Here is a 24,100-nt window from a genome sequence, read left to right on the forward strand (position 1 = left end):
GGAAAATGGCCCATATTATGAAGGTCATGAAAACTATTGAGCATATGAAATATCCAAGCTCCAAGCTGGACAGACAGGCACAGCGATTGCAGTCAGGCCCTTGTAGTGATGTAAGGGCTGGATGGGCAGGCACATCAGTTGAGGTAGCGACGTAAGGGCTGGACAGACAGGCACAGCGATTGCAGTCAGGCCCTTGTAGTGATGTAAGGGCTGGATGGGCAGGCATAGCGTTTGGGGTCAGGCCCATGTAGTGACGTAAGGGCCAGATGGGCAGGCACATCAGTTGAGGTAGCGACGTAAGGGCTGGACAGACAGGCACAGCATTTGGGGTCAGGCCCTTGTAGTGATGTAAGGGCTGGACGGGAAGGCACATCAGTTGAGGTCAGGCCCTTGTAGTGACGTAAGGGCTGGACAGACAGGTAGAGTGATTGGGGTCAAGCCCTTGTAGTGACATAAGGGCTGGATGGGCAGGCACATCAGTTGAGGTCAGGCCCTTGCAGTGATATAAGGGCTGGATGGGCAGGCACAGTGTTTGAGGTCAGGCCGTTGTAGTGATGTAAGGGCTGGACAGACAGGCACAGCCTTTTGGGGTCAGGCCCTTGTAGTGATGTAAGGGCTGGACGGGAAGGCACATCAGTTGAGGTCAGGCCCTTGTAGTGCCGTAAGGGCTGGACAGACAGGTAGAGTGATTGGGGTCAAGCCCTTGTAGTGACATAAGGGCTGGATGGGCAGGCACATCAGTTGAGGTCAGACCCTTGCAGTGACATAAGGGCTGGATGGGCAGGCACAGTGTTTGTGGTCAGGCCGTTGTAGTGACGTAAGGGCAGATGGGCAGCCACATCAGTTGAGGTAGTGACGTAAGGGCTGGACAGACAGGCACAGCATTTGGGGTAGGGTGCTTGTAGTGACATAAGGGCTAGACAGACAGACACAGCATTTGGTGTCAGACCCTTGTAGTGACGTAAGGGCTGGACAGACAGGCACAGAATTTGGGGTCAGGTCCTTGTAGTGACGTAAGGGCCAGATGGGCAAGCACATCAGTTGAAGTCAGGCCCCTGTAGTGACGTAAGGGCTGGACAGACAGGTACAGCGTTTGGGGTCAGGCCCTTCTAGTGATGTAAGGGCTAGACAGGCAAGCACATCAGTTGAGGCCAGGCCCTTGTAATGACGTAAGGGCTGGACAGACAGGCACGGTGTTTGAGGTCAGGCCCTCATAGTGACGTAAGGACTGGACAGTGGACAGACAGGCACAGCGGTTGAGGTCAGGTACATGTGCTGATATTATCTGGAGCATATGAAACAGTTGGATCAAGTGCAAGGCTTTAAATTGCTTTTATTCATCTTGCCATTCACAGGGAAAATCTGGAAACCCAAACAAAGGCATGTTTATTTTCAAACACTTGCATTTCCATCAACTCTAGTGCCAGCCTTCAGCGATGAGGGCTCATTATATCACGTGTCATTGAAAATACATATTCACTGGGCACACTGGTTGGTGTACATGACAGATATCGCTGAGCCACTTTGGCTAGGTGTGGCCAGACAGTGGACTTGTGTGTCCAATATTCCAGCGGATCTGTCTGCATGTCCTCTATGGGCTCTGTGAGATACCGTGTCACTGACATTTGTGGTGGTGTCTCCTTTGTTTGGGTGGGCTAACCTTCTTGCCAGCTGGTTTTGCTCTAACCCATTCCAGAACAGATGCTTTTTTAGGGGCAACATGGCTTTGGCGTACTGAAGTGGAGGAGGAAGAACTAGCTGTCATTGACAGAGTGCTGCTCCTGCTTGGGCTAGCACTACTCTCTGAAGTGCCCGCTGTTTCCTCCTCTGCTTCATGCCTAATCTGTCTCTTCCTATGGTGCTCCTGTTCATGGACTTTTACTAATAGCAGGACCTTCACAAATGTGAGACAATTGGACTGTAGGGCGAGTTTCCCTTTTACATGGGCATCACAGACAGTGGCAAGCATGTATGTGTGGTCTTTTGTTAAAGGTCTTACTCTTGCACCTGCTTCTGCAAAAAGTCCAGATAATGCAGCACCTCTGCTGTCATTCCCTCTTCCTGTTTACAAATTTTCCTCCAGAAAATTAACTATAGGGATGATGTCAGCCAAGGTGACACTTCTGGAACTCAGCTCCTCCATGGCATCCTTGTAGGGCTATAGGATTTTTACCAGCTGGCTCATGACTAACCAATCATGGTGACCTAGGGGACTCTACACACCTATGTCCATTGCTGCAGAAAGTTCATGAAGGGGTGCTGCTCCACTAACCTCTGCAGCATCATATAGGTGGAATTCCACTGGGTGCCAATGTCTTGAATGAGACACTTGTGAGGCATCTCCAAATCAGTCTGCTTTTGTCGGAGAACCTGCCCCACCCGCCTTCACACTTCTGTGGAAGTGTGCTGCTATGTTCCTGCACTTGTGTATTAACATATGCAGGTATTCATTCTCTTGGTGATTGGACTCCAACGCCAGAGCTGACTTCACTACTAGGTGCAGAGTGTGTGCAAAACATCGGATGTTCTGAAAACGCCCATCACATATTGCCTTTACCATGTTTGCACCATTGTCTGTGACAAAGAACCCTGCCTGAATATCCCTGTCTCACTGGTGTAGCTGCGGGCCACCAGTATCTGTCTGATACATGCTAGATTATTGGCTGAGGCATATGCCTCATCAGTCAGATGGGTGTGCAGTAAAGCCTACCTCCACCCTGATACTTGTTCACTAATAGAGCTGCTGCCTTCCCTGACTCAGCCAGGTCCCACCAGTGTGCTGTCAGGGAGAGGTATGAGTGTGCAGCATTCATGGTGGTCCAGATATCACGTGAAATGCACACTTTCCTCTGCCTTAGCTAGCAGTGCTTGGATGCGACTGAGACACTGTTTGTACAGGCTGGGGATGACCTTTCTACTAAATGTGGTTCTGGAGGGGACTTTGTAATTTGGAACTAAGACCTTCAGTGAATGCTTGAAATCCACATTCTCCACTACATGCAAGGTCTGGTCATCAAGGGCAATCATTTCCCCAATGCTCCTGATTACTACTTTTGAGGCTGCTTGCCTCCTTCCCCAGGATAGTGTTACCGAACACCACCCCATTTCCTCCGTGATGGGCTGTCGCTTCTGACACATGGCAGGGGGCTGCTGGCCTGACACCTGGCTGCTAGAAGGGGCTGAGGGCATGGGATGACTTTGCTCCTTTTCAACCACTTTACACTGCCTGGAAAAAGGGGTTCCCTGACTGGTACTGCCACCATCCCCAGTTGGCAGTACGGTTGGGTGTTGCTTCTGCACATGATGCATTATGCCAAAATGTGTCCCACTAATAGCCCTGGCACAGTAATTACACTGAGGAAAACACGGGTCTTCCATCACTTTAAAGTGGCTTCAGATCACAGATTTATTTTGTGATCCCTTCTCTATAGCCTTTGGGGTAGATGCTGGCACTGGAGTTGACGTAGTGGGTGCACCCTGAGAAACAATGCCAGGGGCATCAGTCACACTCTGCGCCTGCACTGACTGCTCTTCCTCCTCATCATCATCAGTTTCATCTCTCCCCTGCAGCACTGAAGTGGAAGCTAAGACAGGACTAACAAATCCTCCTAAACCTTTGAAAGCTATCCATGTCTGGTGATAAGAATCCCACACAAGATGATTCTTCATTGGAATCAGAAGCAAACATTGCCTGCGCTACATTGTCAACGCTAAGTCGAGACTGCTGTCGCACTGCTGCTTTTGGGTGTCTCCATTTTGTCTTGCATGACTCAGCCTCCCCTTCCCTTACCTCCAAAACAACAGGGTCAGAAACAGGTGGTGGTGGTGCATCATTTTTAAATGTATGTTTTTTTCCGGATGGAACTGCCTGCCCCTCCAGAGATTTTAGATTGGAACAGCTCCCTTTTTAACTTTAATGGGGGACTGGCACTGCCTTTTGAAGTGCCTCCTCTGCAAGTCCCAATCACTCATCTACTTTTCCCTGACATCATGGATTTAATGTCACTGCCTACTAGGGATTCAATTAAAAGAATTCTTTATTGGTGAATGAACACCTCTGTACCAGTATATGTGAGTCTGGAAAACTATACACAGACACACAGTGCAGTGCCTTGCTGTAGTGTACATTACAACTGAGATTGCTGTATGTGCACAAAAAAAATTATACTCCAGAGGCCTATTGGGGATTTGGATTAAATATACCAAATGTACCAATATATGTGAGTCTGGAAATGTACACAAACACACACTGCAGTGCCTTGCTGTGCACTACAACTGAGACTGATGTATGTGCACACAACAAAATTTTAACTTGAGAAGATGCCTACTGGGGATTTGGATTAAAAGAATACCACTGTACCAATATATGTGAGTCTGGAAAACTACACACAGATGCAGTGCCTTGATGTACACTACAACTGAGACTGCTCTGTGTGCACAAAAAAATGAAACTGTAGAGAAAAGACTGAAAACCTGAGCAAGCACAATAGTGATGCTGCTTCTTGTTTGAAAATACCAACTCACACTATCTCCCACCCACACTACCCAAACCTTGCCTGCAACCTACCCCAGGCGGGTAAGATCAGCAGCAAAATGCCACTGCTGGCAGCTTGTCTCAGTGGAAGAGACAGAGAGACTGAGTTCAATAAAAAAAAAAATGTGGAGTAAAATAGCCTGGCTGGCACAGCAGCAAAAATAAACAAATATCTTTTTCAATGGAAAATTCTATCAAAGTAGCAAGCACAAGCAGCAATAGTAATTGAATACAGATTTGAGACACACAGAATAGCTAGAGATGTGCATCATTTTTTGCGTTCGTGTCGTTCTTCGTCCGCCAAGGAAAATGTCGTTTTTTTTCGGTTCGGGTCTTTTTTTTTGCGAAAAATCTATTTAGTTAGTGTGCGCTAACTCCCCGTTAGTACGCGCTAACTCCCGTTAGCGCGCACTAACAAAAACCATTAGATTTTGTTATTTTGTTAGCGCGCACTAACAAAAACTAATGGGAGTTAGCGCACACTAACGGGGAGTTAGCGCACACTGAGTCCCGTTAATGCGCACTAATCGGAAAAACAAATTTTTGCGAAAAAACGGGAAAATCCTGATTTTTTTCGGGCTCCCTGAAACATGCCGAATTGGACAATTTCGTTGCAATTTTCCAATTCGGCAAAAACGAATGCACATCTCTACTGAGTAAAGCCACCTCCCTAGCCAACACTCGAAAAAAAGTGTGTGGCACGCCGCGTGCTTAAGGTATAAATAGTACAGCGTCAGGAGGAACAGCATCACAGAGCACTGAGAGAGAGCAGCAATTGGCTGTATTAGAAAAATGCTTAGCTCTGATAGGTTGCATTCTCATCTCTTTGCCAACCTGTCTGGCCCACTCTGTGACAGGGCCGTGAGGTCACTTTTTACTCACAGGAAAGGGCTGGTTTTTGCTATGGATACTCCCACATGGCCTTCTCCTATTTCAAATGGCTGCTAAGAAATCACTGTGAACCAAAAGAATGAAACTAATATGATATGTTTAATTCATGGGGGATTGCCATGCATTTCGCGAACCCACGAATCAAACAAACAGGGACTTATGCGTTGCGGATTGCACATTTGTTGAAAACGAATGCACATCCCTAACGTCCAATATTACAACCGCTATGTACATATCTGTAAACTGTCCTAATATTATTATGTAGCTAAGTAAGAGAATGCTCCAATTTTTGTAAGAACTGGAACATGGTATTACATTATAAAGTAAGACATTTATGAGTGTTCAAAAGATATTAGAAGAAGGAGTGGAAGGAGGCAGGGAAAGGTGAAAGACAGCTCTTTACTTTTCACATCTTCCCATCCCGGTGTTCTAAAGTACAACTGATCACTGTTGCTTAACTCTGGATAAGGAGGAAAAGAAGGAAAAAGTTTACAAGCCAGAAATGGAATGCCATGCCAGCAGGACTTCCACTTGCAGAGCAATGTTCTAACTATGTTTTGGCTAAGGTTCCACTATTCAGTTTGGGTGCTTGTTAGAGAAGAGCTCACTGTAAAGAAAACTGCTCTCACCACCATTCTTGTGATTCCCAGTTTTCATGGGGGATTCACTACTTTTTGCAGACAGGTAGGAAGTCCCTTGTAGATTTAAAAAAGTCATTGCAATTCCATAGGGCAGCATTTCAGGATAAAGACCACTAATCACATGACCTACTAAGAACACTTTGCCATTTGGGAGTAAAGAAATATGAACCTCAAATACCTGAGAGAGTAAAAATATCTCTAGAGTAGGAAAATCTTTACCCGGTAAACATATGGTCTGGTTTCAAGATATTGCAGGTGCTATGTATGACCTTCATTTAACTATAAATAGATTATTGTGTCATTTAGCTGACGTTAAATTGTATACAGATCACTCATACAGTATTATAATAAAAGTTCAATCCTCAGTATCAAAGGCATGGGACTATTCTTTGTTTTTAAAAGAATGGAGTCGTGTGGAAATCATCAACAGGAAGTGATAACCTATTTTATTTTTCCTAATAGTTTGTGACGAAACATACCTCCTTAAACTATTTTAATCTGAAAAGAAAATTATTTCTTCAATTTTAGAGAACACTTTGACACAGACTTCACTGAAATGATTATACTTCACACGTACCATACAAACAAAATATGACAGGCGGTAAGGATCAAAAGGCTCATCTGAGTCAGCCCAATTTCTTTCCTGTTGCAATACTAGAGACCCCACTTGAACTCCAGTGTTCCTGTCTTTTCTTCACAACTAAGAATTTTTATTTTTTATTTTGCTTATCCTCTACTTTCCTGAATTATGTAGCTGTTTTGGCCTCCACAACCTCTTTTGGGAGTCTGGTCAATGTTAAAAATGTGAACATATTTTTTTCCTTTTTTCCCTTTGTTTTTCAGTTTGTTTTTTGCATATTTCATTTTTTTTTTCATTTAGTTGAAACAAAATGAACAAAAACTGAAAGAAAGAAAATAGAAAAAAACCAGCCAAAAACTGTTCCATCCCTCACCTCCCCAAAGATAGTAGCTTCCCCATCCGTGAGGCCAAAGTATTCTCAATGGGGAAGGAACAATCCCCAGACAATTCTGCCCCACCTACTTCCAGTTTCAAAATAGCACCAACCAGCTACATCTCTACATCTGAACAACAAACTTCTGTAAAACAAATTATTACTGGATTCAGGGCCATCCGGTACCATTTTGCAACTGGGACCTAGTGGAAAAGGAGTGACTGAGAATCATTCAGGCTCCATTTGGAGAACTATGACCACACAGATGGGACAAACTACCATCTGTAGGGAAGGGGGATGGATGGAGAAGGGTTTAAATTGAAAAAGTTATGGTGGCTGTTAAGGGTTGTTGTTTTATTTTTTCATTGACTTTCAGAAACAAAAGTCAATGAAAATAAAACTAATTTGGATGGTACTTTTTTCATTTTGTTTTAAGTGAAAAGAAATGCAAGCTTTTTGTCACATTTTTCATTTCATTTGAAAACAAATACCCACATCTACCCCTTGTATCTTCCATTATTTCCTTACTATGCTATTGTGTTAAATATTTCTTTAAGTGTTGGCAGAAAAAGACCAAAGTGGTCCATCTAGTATGTTCAGCAAGATGTTTAGGGTGATAACTCTACGCTCCATGCAAGGTTCCAATGTGCCTTCTGTTAAGGGTAGTACTAGTAACTGCTGCTTCATGCAGGTTCCCTCATATAGAAATGTTACCCCTAAAGTTAACATAATTCATCTTGTTTGTTCATTTCTGTCTTTTGTTTATATATATATTTGTATTCCACTTTTCACAGCACTTCAAAGTGGATTACATTCAGGTACTCTAGGTATTTCCTTATCCCCAGAGGGCTTACAATCTAAGGCCTGGATTTTCTATCTTCTCACCGGTGCTAACAGGGGGGCCGGCTTTTGTACCCAATAGCGCCATCGTAAAAGGTGGTGCTATTGGACGCGCTTCTGGCGGCGATAAGGGGCCTTACCTTTTTCGCCGTCGGTGAAGTTTCCGCGGCATCCACCCCAACGCCGCCCCGACTCCTCCTCTTCCGGTGCTGACGCTGCCCCGACTCCGCCCCGATCTAGGTATTGCACACGAGAAGGGTTATAAAATAATCCCCTAAGTTTGTTCCTGAGGCATTGGAGGGTAAAGTGACTTGCCCAAGTTCACAAGTCTTTTAGCTCCTATGGATCCTCTGTGTTTATCCCATGCTCTTTTGAATTTCATTTCCATTCTTGTCTTTACGTCTTTCAGGAAGGGCATTCCATTGATTCACCACCTTGTACATGAACAAATATTTCATGATGTTTGTAACCCTTTGCCAAGGTATTTGATATTTCCCCTAGGGCCATAAACGTATGTTTTAGTCTGGGCTACTTTCTCCATTCTACCTTTTCTTTCTGCAGATCCCAGGGAGGGAGTTCTTGCTGTGGGGGCAAAAGAAAATCCTTCTTGGCCTAGGTAATGGAGTGTTTCTCCTTAAAGGCCTGATTTTAACACACACCCCCCCCCCCCGTGCATAAAAAATGGGGGTTATGCACATGGCCGGGCCTTGCGTGCACTGCATGCATTTTAGAAAATGCCCGGCCGCATGCGTAACCCTCATTACGTGCACAAAAGCCAGGCCTCTATCAAGGGGCAGTCCCAGGGTGGGGGAGTCCAGGGGGTGGGATGGGGTGGAGCTGGAGGCCGCCAGTACAGCAGCCATTTGCCGCTGTGCCAGGGGATCATGCACCGGCAGGCGTAAGTTCCAAAATAAAGAAATCTACTAAAGGTAGGGCCTTCAAAGGGGTCGGGGAGGAGAGGGGAAGAGGGAAGGGGGAAGGAATGTTTATAATCTGGCCAAATCTCCCGCCCCCAGTGTGTGCGTGTTGTAAAATTGTGCTTCCATTTGTGCGTGCCAGGTAACGTGCACACATGGAGGCATGCGTGTATTTTTTAAAAATCTACCCTTAAGTGTGCATATTTCTCTGGTAGTGTATTCTCTCCTCAGTGTCAGACAAGCTGGACACAGGTTAGGTATTCAAATAAAACTTACTGATTATTTCCAAAACATCGATCACTGTCCTATATACTGTCCAGTGTCCACAAATTAAACTGATAATCAAAATATGTAAATAGATAACACCCCAGTGAATTTTAAGTTTTACAAATTATTAAATTATTAATAACAATTCTCTGCTCGCAACCAAGTCTTTGTTTGAATAACCACTAAAAGATTTTTTTGAAAGGTCAACTGCAATGTGTAATGAAACACTTGCAAGCTACCTAGTTTGCTGAGACCGCAAAATTTTTAGACAAGTAGAGGAAGGGTTTCATATATGATTGTTTCAGCCCAACATAAGGTCTGATCGGTTTCCATGTATAATCATCAACCAATCCTCCTCCACCTGTTATATTATTTTTAGCTCCGTGCAACCCTAGTGAAAACTGCAACACATTTTTTTATCCCATTATTCCTTAAAAGCGATTTTTTGAGCTATGTATGTAGAATTCAAATATCATTTAATTGAACATAGCTTTCAGAGTCCCGACTTATCTGATGATGTTAAATCCACCCGACGTAGCTACGTTTCTGGTTCGCAACGGAACCTTTCTTCAGGGGATGTGTTCTTCTGAAGCAGTCGGTGTAACAATAGCTGAAAACGAAGTATCAAAAAAGATTTTTTTAGGCGCCATAGAGCGCTCCTGCTCTCTACAAACCTCTCGCTAACGATCCAAGCTTTTTAAGCTAGAGGCACAGATGGTTTCGCTACCAATCACAACACACATCGCTATGACATCATCACGTATTCATTCAAACTAAAGAGCCCCAATCAAGAGCTTCATTCATTCCCTGAGGAGCTTGCGTGTTCAAAGTAAAGATCCAAAACGCTTCGCGTTTATTCAGCAATTCTTCCCGATTCCCTCCTCGCGGCTTGATAGGTATATGATCTATAACAGTCCATCTCAAAGTACTATACGAGAGTCCATGCTCTTCACTATGTGCAACAATTGGAGCAGATAAAGTGGATGTGTTTAATTTTGTTCATTCAACCTCACTCTGATCTTGAGGGTTGCACATTGTGAAGAGCATGGACACTCGTATAGTACTTTGAGATGGACTGTTATAGATCATATACCTATAAAGCCGCGAGGAGGGAATCGGGAAGAATTGCTGAATAAACGCGAAGCGTTTTGGATCTTTACTTTGAACACGCAAGCTCCTCAGGGAATGAATGAAGCTCTTGATTGGGGCTCTTTAGTTTGAATGAATACGTGATGATGTCATAGCGATGTGTGTTGTGATTGGTAGCAAAACCATCTGTGCCTCTAGCTTAAAAAGCTTGGATCGTTAGCGAGAGGTTTGTAGAGAGCAGGAGCGCTCTATGGAGTCTAAAAAAAATCTTTTTTGATACTTCGTTTTCAGCTATTGTTACACCGACTGCTTCAGAAGAACACATCCCCTGAAGAAAGGTTCCGTTGCGAACCAGAAACGTAGCTACGTCGGGTGGATTTAACATCATCAGATAAGTCGGGACTCTGAAAGCTATGTTCAATTAAATGATATTTGAATTCTACATACATAGCTCAAAAAAATTGCTTTTAAGGAATAATGGGATAAAAAAATGTGTTGCAGTTTTCACTAGGGTTGCACGGAGCTAAAAATAATATAACAGGTGGAGGAGGATTGGTTGATGATTATACATGGAAACCGATCAGACCTTATGTTGGGCTGAAACAATCATATATGAAACCCTTCCTCTACTTGTCTAAAAATTTTGCGGTCTCAGCAAACTAGGTAGCTTGCAAGTGTTTCATTACACATTGCAGTTGACCTTTCAAAAAAATCTTTTAGTGGTTATTCAAACAAAGACTTGGTTGCGAGCAGAGAATTGTTATTAATAATTTAATAATTTGTAAAACTTAAAATTCACTGGGGTGTTATTTATTTACATATTTTGATTATCATATTACCAATTCCCCAGAACATTTTGGTGCTGTTTTGAAATGTTTGGTATCTCACAAATTAAACTGTACATTTGAACTATTTACATAGTTTCTCTGAGGATTAGCTTGTACCTTTATCTTCAAGTCCTGAGGGGGAACTTGCCACTTTTTACTCATCAGTGTAGAAGCCCTAAGCTACAGGGGGAATCCTATTGAGGAACCTCAAAGCTCAAAACGATCCTACCTGAGTCCAAAGTTCTGTCTCTTGCCCACAGCCTGTGTCCTGGTCCCTTTGGGTTGCAGATCGGGTTGGGAGTCTCCAGATCTTGATGTTTCAATCCTGTACTCTTTTTCCATTTTGTGTGACTTCTTGGGAGAAGTCTGATGTTTCCAGTCAAATAAAATTCTCCATTTCCTAACTCCAATTCTGTGAAGAGGGATGGGAAGCAACCTCCACACTAACAAAAAAGGGGGAAACCACAAATTGCTCATATCTAAAAATCCCATGCTGGATAATGCTGTCAGCGCTTTGCTTCCTCTAAGGAATAGAGGGGTAGCTCACAAGGTATTCCCCAGAATATGAAAATTAATCCAAAATCTGATTAACCTCCCCCCTCTTCCAAAAATGAGGCAGACCCTCTCAGACAGGGAGTATACGGATGAGAAATCTCCTCAGAATGCAAGAAAAATATCAAGTTGGGTTAGTAAGTCCAAACTCAGCAAGGTGAAAGGAAAAGAAATAGAGATGTGATTCAGCCAAACCTTTCGGTTCACCATCGGCCCGCCATGGGAAATTTTGTTTTCCTGCAGTTTGGGCCGACTATTTCATCTGCCTCCGAAACAATGCCCAAAACCTGCCCCAACCCTTCAAATTTAAAAAAAAAAAAACCAAACCCACCCTAACTCTTCAAATTGAATTGAGATTTCCCACCCTCCCGACCCCCCCTCCAAGACTTACCGAAAGTCCCTGGTGGTCCAGCAGGGACCCGGGAGAGATCTCCCCTTCTTGGGCCGTCGGCTGCCACTAATCAAAATGGTGCCGATGGCTCTTTGTCCTTACCATGTGACAACTATCAGTGCCATCGGCCGGCCTCTGTCACATGGTAGGAGCAATGGACAGCCGGCGCCATCTTAAAAAATGGCACAGGCCATCTATTGCTCCTACCATGTGACGGGGCCGACCAATGGCACCAATAGCTCCTGTCACATTGTAAGGGCAAAGGGCCATCGGCGCCATTTTGATTAATGGCAGCTGACGGCCCGAGACTGGGAGATTGCTCCCGATACCCTGCTGGACCATCAGAGACTTTCGGTAAGTCTTGGGGGAGGGATCGGGCGGCGGGTTGCAATTAATTAAATTTGAAGGGTTGGGGTGAGGTTTTTTTTTTTTTTAATGTGCCCTTTCTCCCCTCCCCAATACGATAAGAAAACCACAAGAAATTTTGTGGGTTTTCTTATCATTTTGTCACCCCCTGAAACGCAACGAAATAGGAAATATCATCTCTATTTCCTATTTTGTCGCAAACGAATGCACATCCCTAAAAAATAAATCCTAACTCTTCTAGAGCCAAGCCAAAAATGACCATGCTCTCCATACCTTATGCCCTTGGGACAGCCAATCATAGTCAGCTCATTGGAAAGACTGAAAAGGACTAGAAAATCCCTCTAAGCTGTTATTACTCCTGATGGTAAGGGACCTAGGACCATATAGTGACTAACCAAAGGGTCGGCCACAAGTTGTTTTGAGTTTACCCTCTTGGAGTTTCTTATTATGATCCCTGTTTCTACAACTTTATTTCCATTGGAAAAGTTTTGATCCTAGTGAATCATTAATGCCTTTCAGGTATATAAAGGTCTGAGTAATATCTCCTGTCTATCTTCTCCTTCAGGGTATATATACTTAGACCCTTCAGCTTCATCTCATAAGTCTTTTGGTGCAGACTCTATACCACTTTGATTGTCTCTCTCGATCATTTGCATCCTGTCTGTCCTTTTTGCGATATGGTCTCCAATATTCCAGGTGAGGCCTAACCAATGACCTGTACCTGCTGATTAAGCTTCTCTCTATACAGCCCAGCATCCATCTGGCCTTAGCCACTGTCTTCATTGCTTTGCTGCCTTCAGATCATCACTCTGAAGTCTCTCTCCAAGTCCATGCCTGCGATCACATACAGCTCCTATGGACTTGTGCACCCCAAATGCATGAATCTTCACTGCTTGACAATGACTGTTAGCTGCCAAATCTTTGACTTCTTAAGCTTTATTATCTCATATCTGTTTTTCTGCTCCTTCAGGTATATCCACAACAAAGCCCATTTTTCCTTCTAATCCTTCTGCATTATCACTCACAAAGATATTGAGCAGAACCAATCCCAGAACTGGTCCTTGAGGCACTCCATTTATTCTTCTCTCTTCAAAGTAGATTCCATTTACCACTAATCACTGTTGTCTGTTTTTTAAAAAAAAATTGTAATCATTCTATCACCTTGTGACCTTATTTGGGCCTTAATCCCAGGCTTCTCATTTTATTCATGTGTCTATGTGAGACAGTATCAAGTTTTGCTGAAGTCCAGATAAAATACACCAAGTGCTCATCCTTGATCTTAATTTCTAGTCATCAAATTAAAAAAATCTGATTCATTTGAAACAATCTGGTAAAACCATGTTACCTAAGATCCCGGAACCCCCTGGATTGTGGATAATTCACTATCCTTTCCTAAAGCAGAGACTCCATTAATTTTCCTACCACTGAGGTAAGGCTAACCAGCATGAGGTTTCTAGCCTGCTCTCTGCTACCCTTCTCTAATTTTGTAGCATCATTCCTGTCTCCATGGATCTACTGAAGAGGTCTTCCACCAGGACCAGTTGAGCTGACTTAGTAGCCTGGGATGTATCTCATCAGGCACCATTGGCTTGTCTATTTTCAGTGTCACTAGATCCACCAAACTATTTCTTCTGTAAATGGAGTAGTAGCTATCCCACACTCCTGTTCTCATCAATGGCCTTCCAAGCTTTTCTTTAGTGTACACTAAACAGAAGTATTTGTTTAATATTTTGCTTTTTCTTCACCTTTGCCTACACAATCACCCTTGCCTCTTTTCAGTCTTATAATGCCACATTTGATCTTTCCCCTTTCCCGGATAAATCTTTGAGCCTCATATCATGACCTCTTGTTTTAAGACTTCCTTTTCACTGAAACATGCTTGCTCTTTTGTGTATTATTTATCTCTTTCTGGTATTTGAATATCTCTGTCTTATCTCCCCATCTGCTTTAGGGTATACAGATATAGTTCATTGCTTCATTTTACACATTTGGGTACTTAAATGTAGTACAGGGTGGCCTATGGAAAAGTAGCCTGCCTCCAATGCACTGGTATTGGAGGCAGGCTACTTTTCCATGGGCCACTCTGTATAAGTACAAGATTGTTTTGCTATTGATACATCAGAAGGGTGCATTATCCAATGTTAATTTTATTACAAATGATAACTAAATGAGTTCCACAGCCATGGTAGTCACTTTTTCTATTAATGCATGAGAATGAACACGGTTAAAAACATCAAATTAGTTCTGGAATTATTTGCTTTATTGCGTAAACATATGATATGAAATCTTTTCCCGATTTGAGAAACTTTTTTGTTATTGTTGAGGCAGTTTCAAAGACATGGCCTGAAATAAGACTACATCTCAATAAGATTACACTGTTTAGACAGTTTTAGAGAATACTGATTTATTGTAGACATTATGCAGAATTTAATTGGATCCTAAATGTCTTGCCCCATTAGATCAGTCTCATTTTTTCTGGATATAATCTATTGCACTGCAGATATGAACTCCTTTGAGCCTGTTTAACTGAAGTTTATCTATCCTACTTTTTATTTGAAATATAGGGCATAATGAATATATATTAGACAAAATCTTAAGAACATACATAAGATATGCTATACTGGGTCACAGCAAGGGTCTATCAAGTCTAGTCTCCTGTTTCCAACAGTGGCCAATCCAAGTCAAAATTACCTGTGAAGTACTCACAATTTAAATAAATCCCATGCTACCAATGCTTGCAACAAGTAGGCACAGAGCTATCTGGAGGATGCTACTCAACAAAAACAGAGTTCAAAATAGTGCTGCTATACTTCTGAATAGCTCAACACGCTCAAGCACATAGGGTTTATGTAACATAGGTGGTCTATTTACTAATCTGCAGAACATGTAATGCATGAATAAGCTACATTTCCAGTAGTGAGAGCCATGGAAAATAATGCACATTAGCACTCATTTCAGATTAGTAAATAGATCCCATAGTAATAAAGAAGAAGATGGCTTAAGAGATCAATCAGTATTCAGTATGTCTAGTTAGCCATGCCCATACTGCCAAGGATGTATTCTAGCTACCAGCTATCCAGGATAGTTTTCGTCATCTTCTTCAGGTCAGAATTCAAATGAGCAAAAATGACGTCACCAGGAAATAAAGCCCTCTCAACCCCTTCTCCCCCCCACTCTATCATTGTGTGGCTGGATACTATAATACAGTATCCCCATGAGCAGGTGTTTGCATGAGGCTTGAGCAGTGGAAGGGCAATCAGTGATTCTGAACTGTTGTACTGTCTCCAAGACGCCTAATAATAAACAGGGTCATTATTTATTGTGCGATGGGCCGTTCCCACACGCGATACCGGCCATACTGCAGCAGTAAAATGCTAATTAGGGGAAGGGAAGGAGTGTGAGCGGGGTTTGGGCAGTGTTAGGACCCGATAGCGCTGCGGGCGATAATGTCTTACCTATTATCACCTGCAGCACCAAGGGAAATAACACCGCCTTTTCCCATGGATCTATGGGGGGGGGGGGGGGGGGGACACACAATAGTGTGCGGTGTGGCCGAAAACACTATCGCATTCCCCGCCCCTTTACTGGCCATAGCTCATCAATCTATTCCCAAGTTTGATCTCCTTGTTAAATGTAACTTTTTGCCTCTTCTGAATGTTTTGCTGTTAAACGGTTGATAAGAATGTTTACCCCTAGTTCCATGTAAACCGATTTGATATGACATTTGTCATGAAGGTCGGTATATAAAAGAATTAAATAAACAAATAAATAAATCTGCTATATTTATAGCAGAGTGATGAATCTCAGCCAAAGTGAGGCACTCCCAACGGGCCAGCAGTCCCCTAGTCCAAGAAATAGAAACAAAAGACTGAAAGGAACTGTCTGTAGATATTAAAGACCTGTCTTACTGCTCTTCGGGAAACCTTAAGAGCAGCAAGCCGCCCCCATCCCTTCCTGACGATAACAGGACAGAGCTGATACTAGAAGCAGACTGGACCATTAGGGAGCACGCTGGATTACCCAGGAAGGGAAGAGAGCCTCTGACTTGCCAGGTTCTTGTGGTCTGGATTGGCCACTGTTGGAAATAGGATGCTGTGCTTGATGGACCCTTGGTCTGACCCAGTATGGCATTTTCTTATGTTCTTATGACTAATGATGGAGCAAAGAGCCTGAAAATGTGGGTTGCTAGACATATGTTTCTTTTACTGAGAGACAGAGATGGAGAGGGCTGAGAGGAGGAATAGGGCTGTATTCTGATGGCCCTGAAAAGATAAGCAGAAAAGGAAAAACAGTCTTTGAATAGCAGCTGCAGAGAGAGAGAGTAGCAATAAGTTGCTTTGTGGAGCCAGTTCCAGGCTCCTGGGAGAACTTCCCCCTCCAGTCTCCTCCTCTTCACAGAAACAAGGAGCCCAGATAGTCAAGAGAAGAGTTGGCAAGAGTTCTTGGCACAGGAGCTGGGTATCTGTGCCCTTCTTCCAGAGGATAGAGATAAGTAACACTGAAAAAAAAAAATTCTGCAAAGCAGAGTAGTATCTGTACTGCAGTATAATATCTATATAGCCACAGTAACTGTTTACACTGACTCACCAGCTAAGATGGCAGATACACACTGTTGGTTGCCCCAGACTGAGAACAAACTAGTCCAGGGGTGCAAGTACTTACTACAGAGCTAAGGTTCCAGTTTATTGGTGCAAGTGGAACCAGAGAGTTCAACAACAACCAGTACTCTTGAGGCTGTGGTTAATCAATAGGGATGGGCATTCGGGAGAAAGAAAACGGGAAATCAGACAAAATTTCCTATTTCATTTCGGATCATTTTCAAAATGGAATGAATTAAATTCCAACAAAATTTCATCAGAATCTTATTTTGGCATGGATATTAGGCGACAGCAGAAGCATAGATATAAAGATAAGTTCGGATTTTACTTGCATTATAAAAAAGAACTTGAAAAATGAATTTTTCACATTGTGCTTAAGGACAATGTTGACCTGTGATTACATTTAAGGCAGATGATATTTAAAAGTGAGGGCCATTGTGATGATGTCCTTGATGAAGATCATACATTATTACATAATTGCTAAGAATTAAGGGGTTGATTTTCGGAAATGTACATGCTTGACCATGTGCGGTTCATGGCACGCGCACATGGATGTGCCAATTTTATAACATGCGTGCATTCCCGCGCACATGTTATAATATATAATTTCTGCGCACATATGCACACCAGATTTTAATGTCCACGTGTGCATGTGCAGGCGGGTGGCCTTTTCCCGCGTGCAACGGAGGGAAATTTTAGAAAAATATGCATGGCAATGCAATTGGCCAGTTCCCATTTCCCTCCCAATCCACTCCAATTAAGGAGCGGACTGGGAGAGAGCGTACCTATACCCCTTCCTACATTGCCTCCCTTTTCCCTTCTCCTCCCCGACCCCTAAAAACCCTTTCCCTACCTTTGTTTTCTTTATTTCAGAACTTACTTCATCTGAATAGATGAAGTAAGTTATGCGAGCCGGCCGGCTGCTGGCACACACTTCCCCAGGACAGAGTCTAATAGCACTGTCATGGCCAGCCCAAATCCCCCCCCCCCCCACCCCAGACCCAGCCTGGCACTTCTGCATGTACCGGGGGATACATGCGTGGCCGGGCTGTTTCGAAAATGCGCTCGGTTTGCATACTGCCCGGCCATGCATGTGTCCCCTGGTTTTTATGTGTGCTGGGCTTTTAAAATTCAGGTATATATTTTTTGAAGTAGATACAGTAATTTGGGATATCTACATTGTTTGATATTGATTTTCTCTTTCTATGGCATATCAAAGTGGATTCAGGTTAGGAGTGTATTTTAGAAAATGACAGCATGTCCCTAGCAAGGACCTGATTCTGAATTGAGGGCAAGATTCTGCGGTCCCTTACTATGAAACTGTGGGAGACTGGAGGATCAAGATGTAGTATCCATCACATCAAAAGCATCAGAATCATCAACAGAGATCAAGGCAAAAATCCTATTTGCATCCACTCTTTTTGTTTTAACGGTGGATTTCAATTTGTAATACGAAAAGTAAAGGTCAATATACATATCATAGGTGGTATCTTTTCATGATTAACCTAATGCATATGTAATTAGCTTTTGAAATTATACTTCTTTCAGCTGCTCTGTACAATACTTAATACTATGAGTATTATCAAAATAATTTGAAATAAAAGCAAGCAGAAATTTTGTAGTAACTTAAATGGCTTATGTTGAAAAGTAGGAAAATTCTTAACTTCTGGAGACCTGACAGTCATCTCTGATATAATTACATTTTATTTCTAATGTTAGAAACCCATTCATTAGGTTGTTTTTGGAGTTCTGCAGTAGATTTCTGTTCAAGTGCTATATATTTTAATTATTGGTCAGGCTGCATCCTTTAATCTTTCTTGCCTTTTAGATGCCAGTCCACCTAAGTCATGGTTGACTGGTTCAAAGAGATTGATGATGTTGGTGATAATGGGATGCATTGACTTGTGACTTCAATTGTCTGACCTTATCACTAAAGAGAGTAAACAAATAATGAAACCTCTGAAATCTGTTCTTCTGCTGCTGCTTCTCTTTAGTCCTCATTTACGAACCCTGCCTTGCATTTCCCAGGTTCTCCTAGGCTTTTTTAGTGATTTTCACTCTCGGCATTATGTGCTGAACGACACACTGCATTCTCTCATTGTTCATGACACAAATCAATAACTTCTGGTTAGAGATACTGGAGGCTTATGGTTAAACGTGTTCTACAGCAGCACTTTTAAATATCTTCCTGAAATATTTAAAGATACATGTGCTATAGATTCCTGTGGAATAATTATTTGCATATTATTCCTGTTCTTTCTGAAATATGCTGTTCAGCTTGAAGGTCTAAACCTAAATCAGTAATGGGTGTTCTTAGTACTGTTTCATGAGGGGGGGAGTCTCTGATGTCATTGACATCCTTCAGCTTTACCAGATTTTCTCACCTGCTCTCATTTTTTCTAAGAACCCTTTTCCCCCTTTTATCAATTTTTAACATAAAGATTTGTTTCTCTTTCTGTAACATTTTTTAGTTTAATCCCTCTGAAAGCATTTTATGTGGGAATCATTTAGGAGATGTCTCTGCATACTTTAATCTTGAAACTTATCCCAGGAAAGTATCCACACACACTTATACCTGCAAATATATATGGGAAATCTTTCAGAGAAAAATGTATGCACATACTTTTGAAAATGCAAATATATGCTTATATGTGCAAACCCCTTGCCAACCCCACCTCCTCTCACCACTGGTAAAGCACTGTGCATGTAAGTTTACTTGCACGTAGGGTGGGCATTTCTCTAAAATACCATTTCTGTGGATAAAGCACTGTTTCACCCCTGGAAATGGCTTTTAAAATAGCCCTTCCTTTGATCAAATACTTTAAATAAAATGCACTAGACCTTGAGAAAATGTTTTAGCGAAAATTCCTTTCAAATTAGCATGGAATGAGATTCAAATTTAGGTTAATGCAAATAATTTCTATGTTTTACAGGGAATATTGATGAAGCAGAACAACAGTGGAAAGCAGAATTCCGTCGCTGGAACAATTATATGATGGACTGGCGCAATGAATTTAATGATTATAGCAGCAAGAAGGAAAGTTGTGCAGTCTCTAATTTATAGCTATACTCCTTCCAGAACGTCCATGGTACATCGTTACCAGTAGTTATCCAATGTGTCTAAACATGAAGCATATTATAGAGCATGAACAAAATGCCAGAATTATAATATTGATTCTCTAGATATTCCATCTTAAGAATTTTGGGTCATGAATAAGACTATACAAATTTGAAACTTTATTAAACTTGTTTATTTACACCTAGTACTTTAACACTTCACTTAAAAGAACTACTGTAATACACTATACAAGAAAAATTGTTTTATAAACACATAGGTACACACATTTTTACAATGAAAAACATTTATTGTCTTAAAGATGTATTGGAATTGTCCTTTTTCACATTTCAAATTTTACATAAGTTGTCAATTTACTAATGAAAACTTAAGGAATGGATGGCATTGTTGGATGTACCAAATATTATCTGCTTTTTGACTCAAATATTCTTTATGGGTTCAATTCAGATTTGGGACTTAGATAAGCTTTCTGGGAGAAAGATATTCAATAATATCAGTGATAAAAATAATCAAATAATAAGATGAAAAAAATTAAACAGATGTCCTTATATCATGGAGAAGGTGAATATTCTTCAATGCACTTTAAAGTTTTTACTATATTGTCAGCTTTATTATAGTATATATGACCCTCATTATTGCTTTGCAAATATGTGGCATTGCACTTCTTTTTTAAAAATTCGGTTTAAATAAAAGGAGTTTCTTTTAGGCTTCCAGCTCAATATAGACTACTTTATTGGACAATGGCATTATGAGCCTTCATCTGTAATTACCTCAGGCTTTTCCCCTATTTTTATAATCTTCCAAAGCCCAGACATTTCAATAACAGTCCTTGGCTTAGAGCAACAGACTGAAATTCCCTCCAGAATTCATTATGCATCCACCCTAATTACAGCCATAACATGTCATCATTGAGCGATGGTTGATGCTCCCTCTTCCCTCAGGGGTTGAGAACTCTGCCTCTGCAGCAGCTTCACCAGTTAGCCTGGGTAGTGAAATTAGGACCAGGATTCAAACCATGGTCTTAAATATGACAGTGTACATCTATTGTTATGAAACCACTAGCCTAGCCCAGAACTCGCTCTTCAGATATCACCATTGAGTATACTCCTATCATTATGTCAACTGGAACTAAATACAAAAGGCCAAAAGTACTTGCCCATACTTCAATCACCACATTGTTTCATTTAAATACCTTTAAATGATATTATGGTATTGCCCTAATGTCACATAATCAATGGCTAAAAGTAAAAATATAAAAATCTTTCGTTTTCTATATATAACAAATGGTCAAAATTAGAAGGAACTGAACCTATTATATAGTTATTAAGGAAGGCTCATGTATGCTAAAAATTAAAAACATTAAAATAAAAGTACCTCACCTAATTACATAATTTGTCTTAGCAGTAATCCATATAAAGGCAAAGAATCCTTTAACAAACACGACTGCATTTTTCTATTACGAATCTTCATTTTGTACTCTACACCTCCTTGGATAGCAGATCCCGATAGCTCGGAGCTGCGCTGTGCAGAGCAGACTAGCACCAGAAAGGTGAGGGGACTACAAAAAGGATGATTACCTGCCACACAAAACAGTCACCCTTAACCTTCAAGACCCCATGATGTGAAACAGAAAATACAGAAGCAGCACATCAAAAACTGGACATGTATAATATACACACATACCACGTTACATCCTTCAAAAGCTTCAATATTATTCTTCTTATAAATAAAGGTTTTATATTATATATATATTTCTTCTATATGCTGTTACTTTCTGTATGTCAAGTTCAAAAGTGCTATGTATGGTTGAAAATGTATGGGTGCTGAACTGTGTGAGGAAAGGAGGGATGGATGGGCAAAACCATTTTCAAATATCGTTTACCCTAGTAAATACTGATTTACCTAGGTAAAAGGGCTTTTTTAAAATTGCTCACCCTCTACATAGTCAGAATATCTCCATTGCTCTACACCATGCTACTTCTACTCACTTAAAGATGAATTTTAAAACCCTGATTCCTGCATGGATTAGGAGATGTGTTCACAAGTCGGGCTGGGTTATGTCTACTGGAATTTAAAAACTGCTGAGCTGCACACGTGTCTCTGGCAGCACGCACATCTCAATCAAATGTAAAAAGGGGTGGAGTCTAGGTGGGGCATGGAACTTCAGGGCGGGGCCAAGAGATGTGCCTGCAAATACTTACGCGCCTGGGCATGCACCCAGGTCAAGTGCCAATTAAGTCTACTTCTGCTATGGAGGAGGTGTAAATAAATAAAAGAAAACTAGCTATAAGGGATTTTAATGGTCAAGGGCAGGGGTGGGCAATTCCAGTCCTCGAGGGCCACAAACCTGTTGAGGTTTTAGGATATCCTAATGAATATGCATGACATAGATTTGCATACAACCGAGGCAGAGTGCATGCAAATCTCTCTCATGCATATTCATTAGGGATATCCTGAAAACCAGACTGGTTTGTGGCCCTCGAGGACCGGAACTGCCCACCCCTGGTCTAGGGTTACTGGGAGGAGTGTAGGCTATTAAACTAGGGGGGGTTGGAGGACCTAGCTCTTAACTGGGTGAACTAGTGAACCGGCTGGAGAAACTGGCAGTGGCATAGGCGCACATCCACTTTAAAATTCCCCGACTTACGTGGTAAAAGCGGGATTGATGCACCTATTTAAAATTGGGTGCACATGTGCACACACCCAGGCCATGCATATATGCCCTAATGTGCACCCATGCACCAGTTTGAAAAAGTTGTCATCCCTCTGTGGCAACATTCCTGGGGACAGGATTACAGGGAGATCTTAAAAGCCCGGCATGCATTGTTAGGGAGGAGGAGGTTTAACTTCAAAAATAAAAGAAACTAGCCATTTCTAACAGGTTTAAAGGATCTGGGGTAACTGGGGGGAGTGCAGGCTTTTAAACGGGAGGGGGGGGGGGAGGGGGAAGGGTTGGAGGACCTAGCTCTTAACTTGGCTAACTGGTGAAGCTGCAAACTTTTTTCTTTGGCACTTTTAAAAGTGAAAATATGATCACTGTTTCCTTTAGAGAACTGATGTAAAGCCTGCGGGTAAAAGTAGCTGTGGATTGTGCACCTTTTCGCAGACTTTTGAAAATTGCCCCAGAAGTGTACGGGATTGTACGGGACGGTGGTATGTGGTGCTGTAAGAAATCATCATGAGTGACTTCTGATTACTAATGCAGTACATGATTGTGTTCTTTGAAAGCCTTATATATTTTGTGATGAAGATAAAAGACACATATCTGAGAAGTGTCTACATGCATGCAGAAAGTACATGGACTGCAAGAGTGAACTGTATCATTTATTTATTTATGTAATTTCTTTTACTATACCGATGCTCAAGACCAGGTCTTATCGTACCGGTTTACAATGTAACTGAGGGGAAACCAATTAACATCAAGGTAGAAAGTAAAGTTACATTAAACAGGGAGCGTAAAACCTGGGCAATGGAAGACAGTAAGAAACAATTAGAGAGAGATAAATATATAATCAACAAAAACTATAAGATACATAAACATAGATATATCCTAGGCAGTTATTAGCATGGTATGTCCAGTGGGAGAAGGAAAGGGTGAGGTTGGGTGGGGGGGGAAGGGGTGGGAGAGTGAGAGTCAGTGATGGTTGAGGAGATCCTTCAGCGGTAGGCTTCTGCGAACAGCCAGGTTTTCAATTTCTTTCTGAATGTTGAATGGCATTGTTCTTGGCGTAAGTCTTGGGGAAGTGAAGTGAAGTATCATAATGCGTGAGAGAAAGAAAGTAAACATATGATAAGAATGCTGAATAAATGATCATATATATATATAAGGGTTGCACAAAGTGAGTGAGTGACAGGGAGATGAAGTGAGAAGTAATCACAGCCTACTTCTGGATCTTGAAAACAGAAGCAAAAAGGTGGAATAAAGTTTATTATAGTTGGGAGATTCTTTTTATTATGTATTCTGACAAGAAATTACTTATCCAATAGACTGAAATGGTACTCTTATGTTATTTTGTAGGTAAGGTAGGTAAAGAGATTACTAGATAATGAATGACTTTGTTTATTTTCTAGATAGGTGAACAGTATTAGGATAGTGCCTGTATTTTATGAGAATTAGGCAAATGGGTTTTAGGGAATAATCAGCAGATTTGTCATGAT

At 41.7% G+C, this 24,100-nt stretch overlaps 1 protein-coding gene across 2 annotated transcripts in view; it reads left to right on the forward strand.

Annotated features, from left to right (window-relative positions):
* The window catches only part of BCHE (butyrylcholinesterase), an 86,826-nt gene extending 65,139 nt beyond the window's left edge, over positions 1 to 21,687 (forward strand). For both annotated transcript variants that reach the window (XM_029616503.1, XM_029616505.1), the window contains one exon: positions 19,800 to 21,687. In XM_029616503.1, coding sequence (XP_029472363.1) covers positions 19,800 to 19,930 — 131 coding nt within the window. In that variant the 3' untranslated portion in view covers positions 19,931 to 21,687. The remainder of the gene's footprint in view (positions 1 to 19,799) is intronic.
* Positions 21,688 to 24,100: the final 2,413 nt, after the last annotated feature.

Source organism: Rhinatrema bivittatum, chromosome 9 (assembly GCF_901001135.1).
Source record: "Rhinatrema bivittatum chromosome 9, aRhiBiv1.1, whole genome shotgun sequence".
Classification (NCBI taxonomy): domain Eukaryota; kingdom Metazoa; phylum Chordata; class Amphibia; order Gymnophiona; family Rhinatrematidae; genus Rhinatrema; species Rhinatrema bivittatum.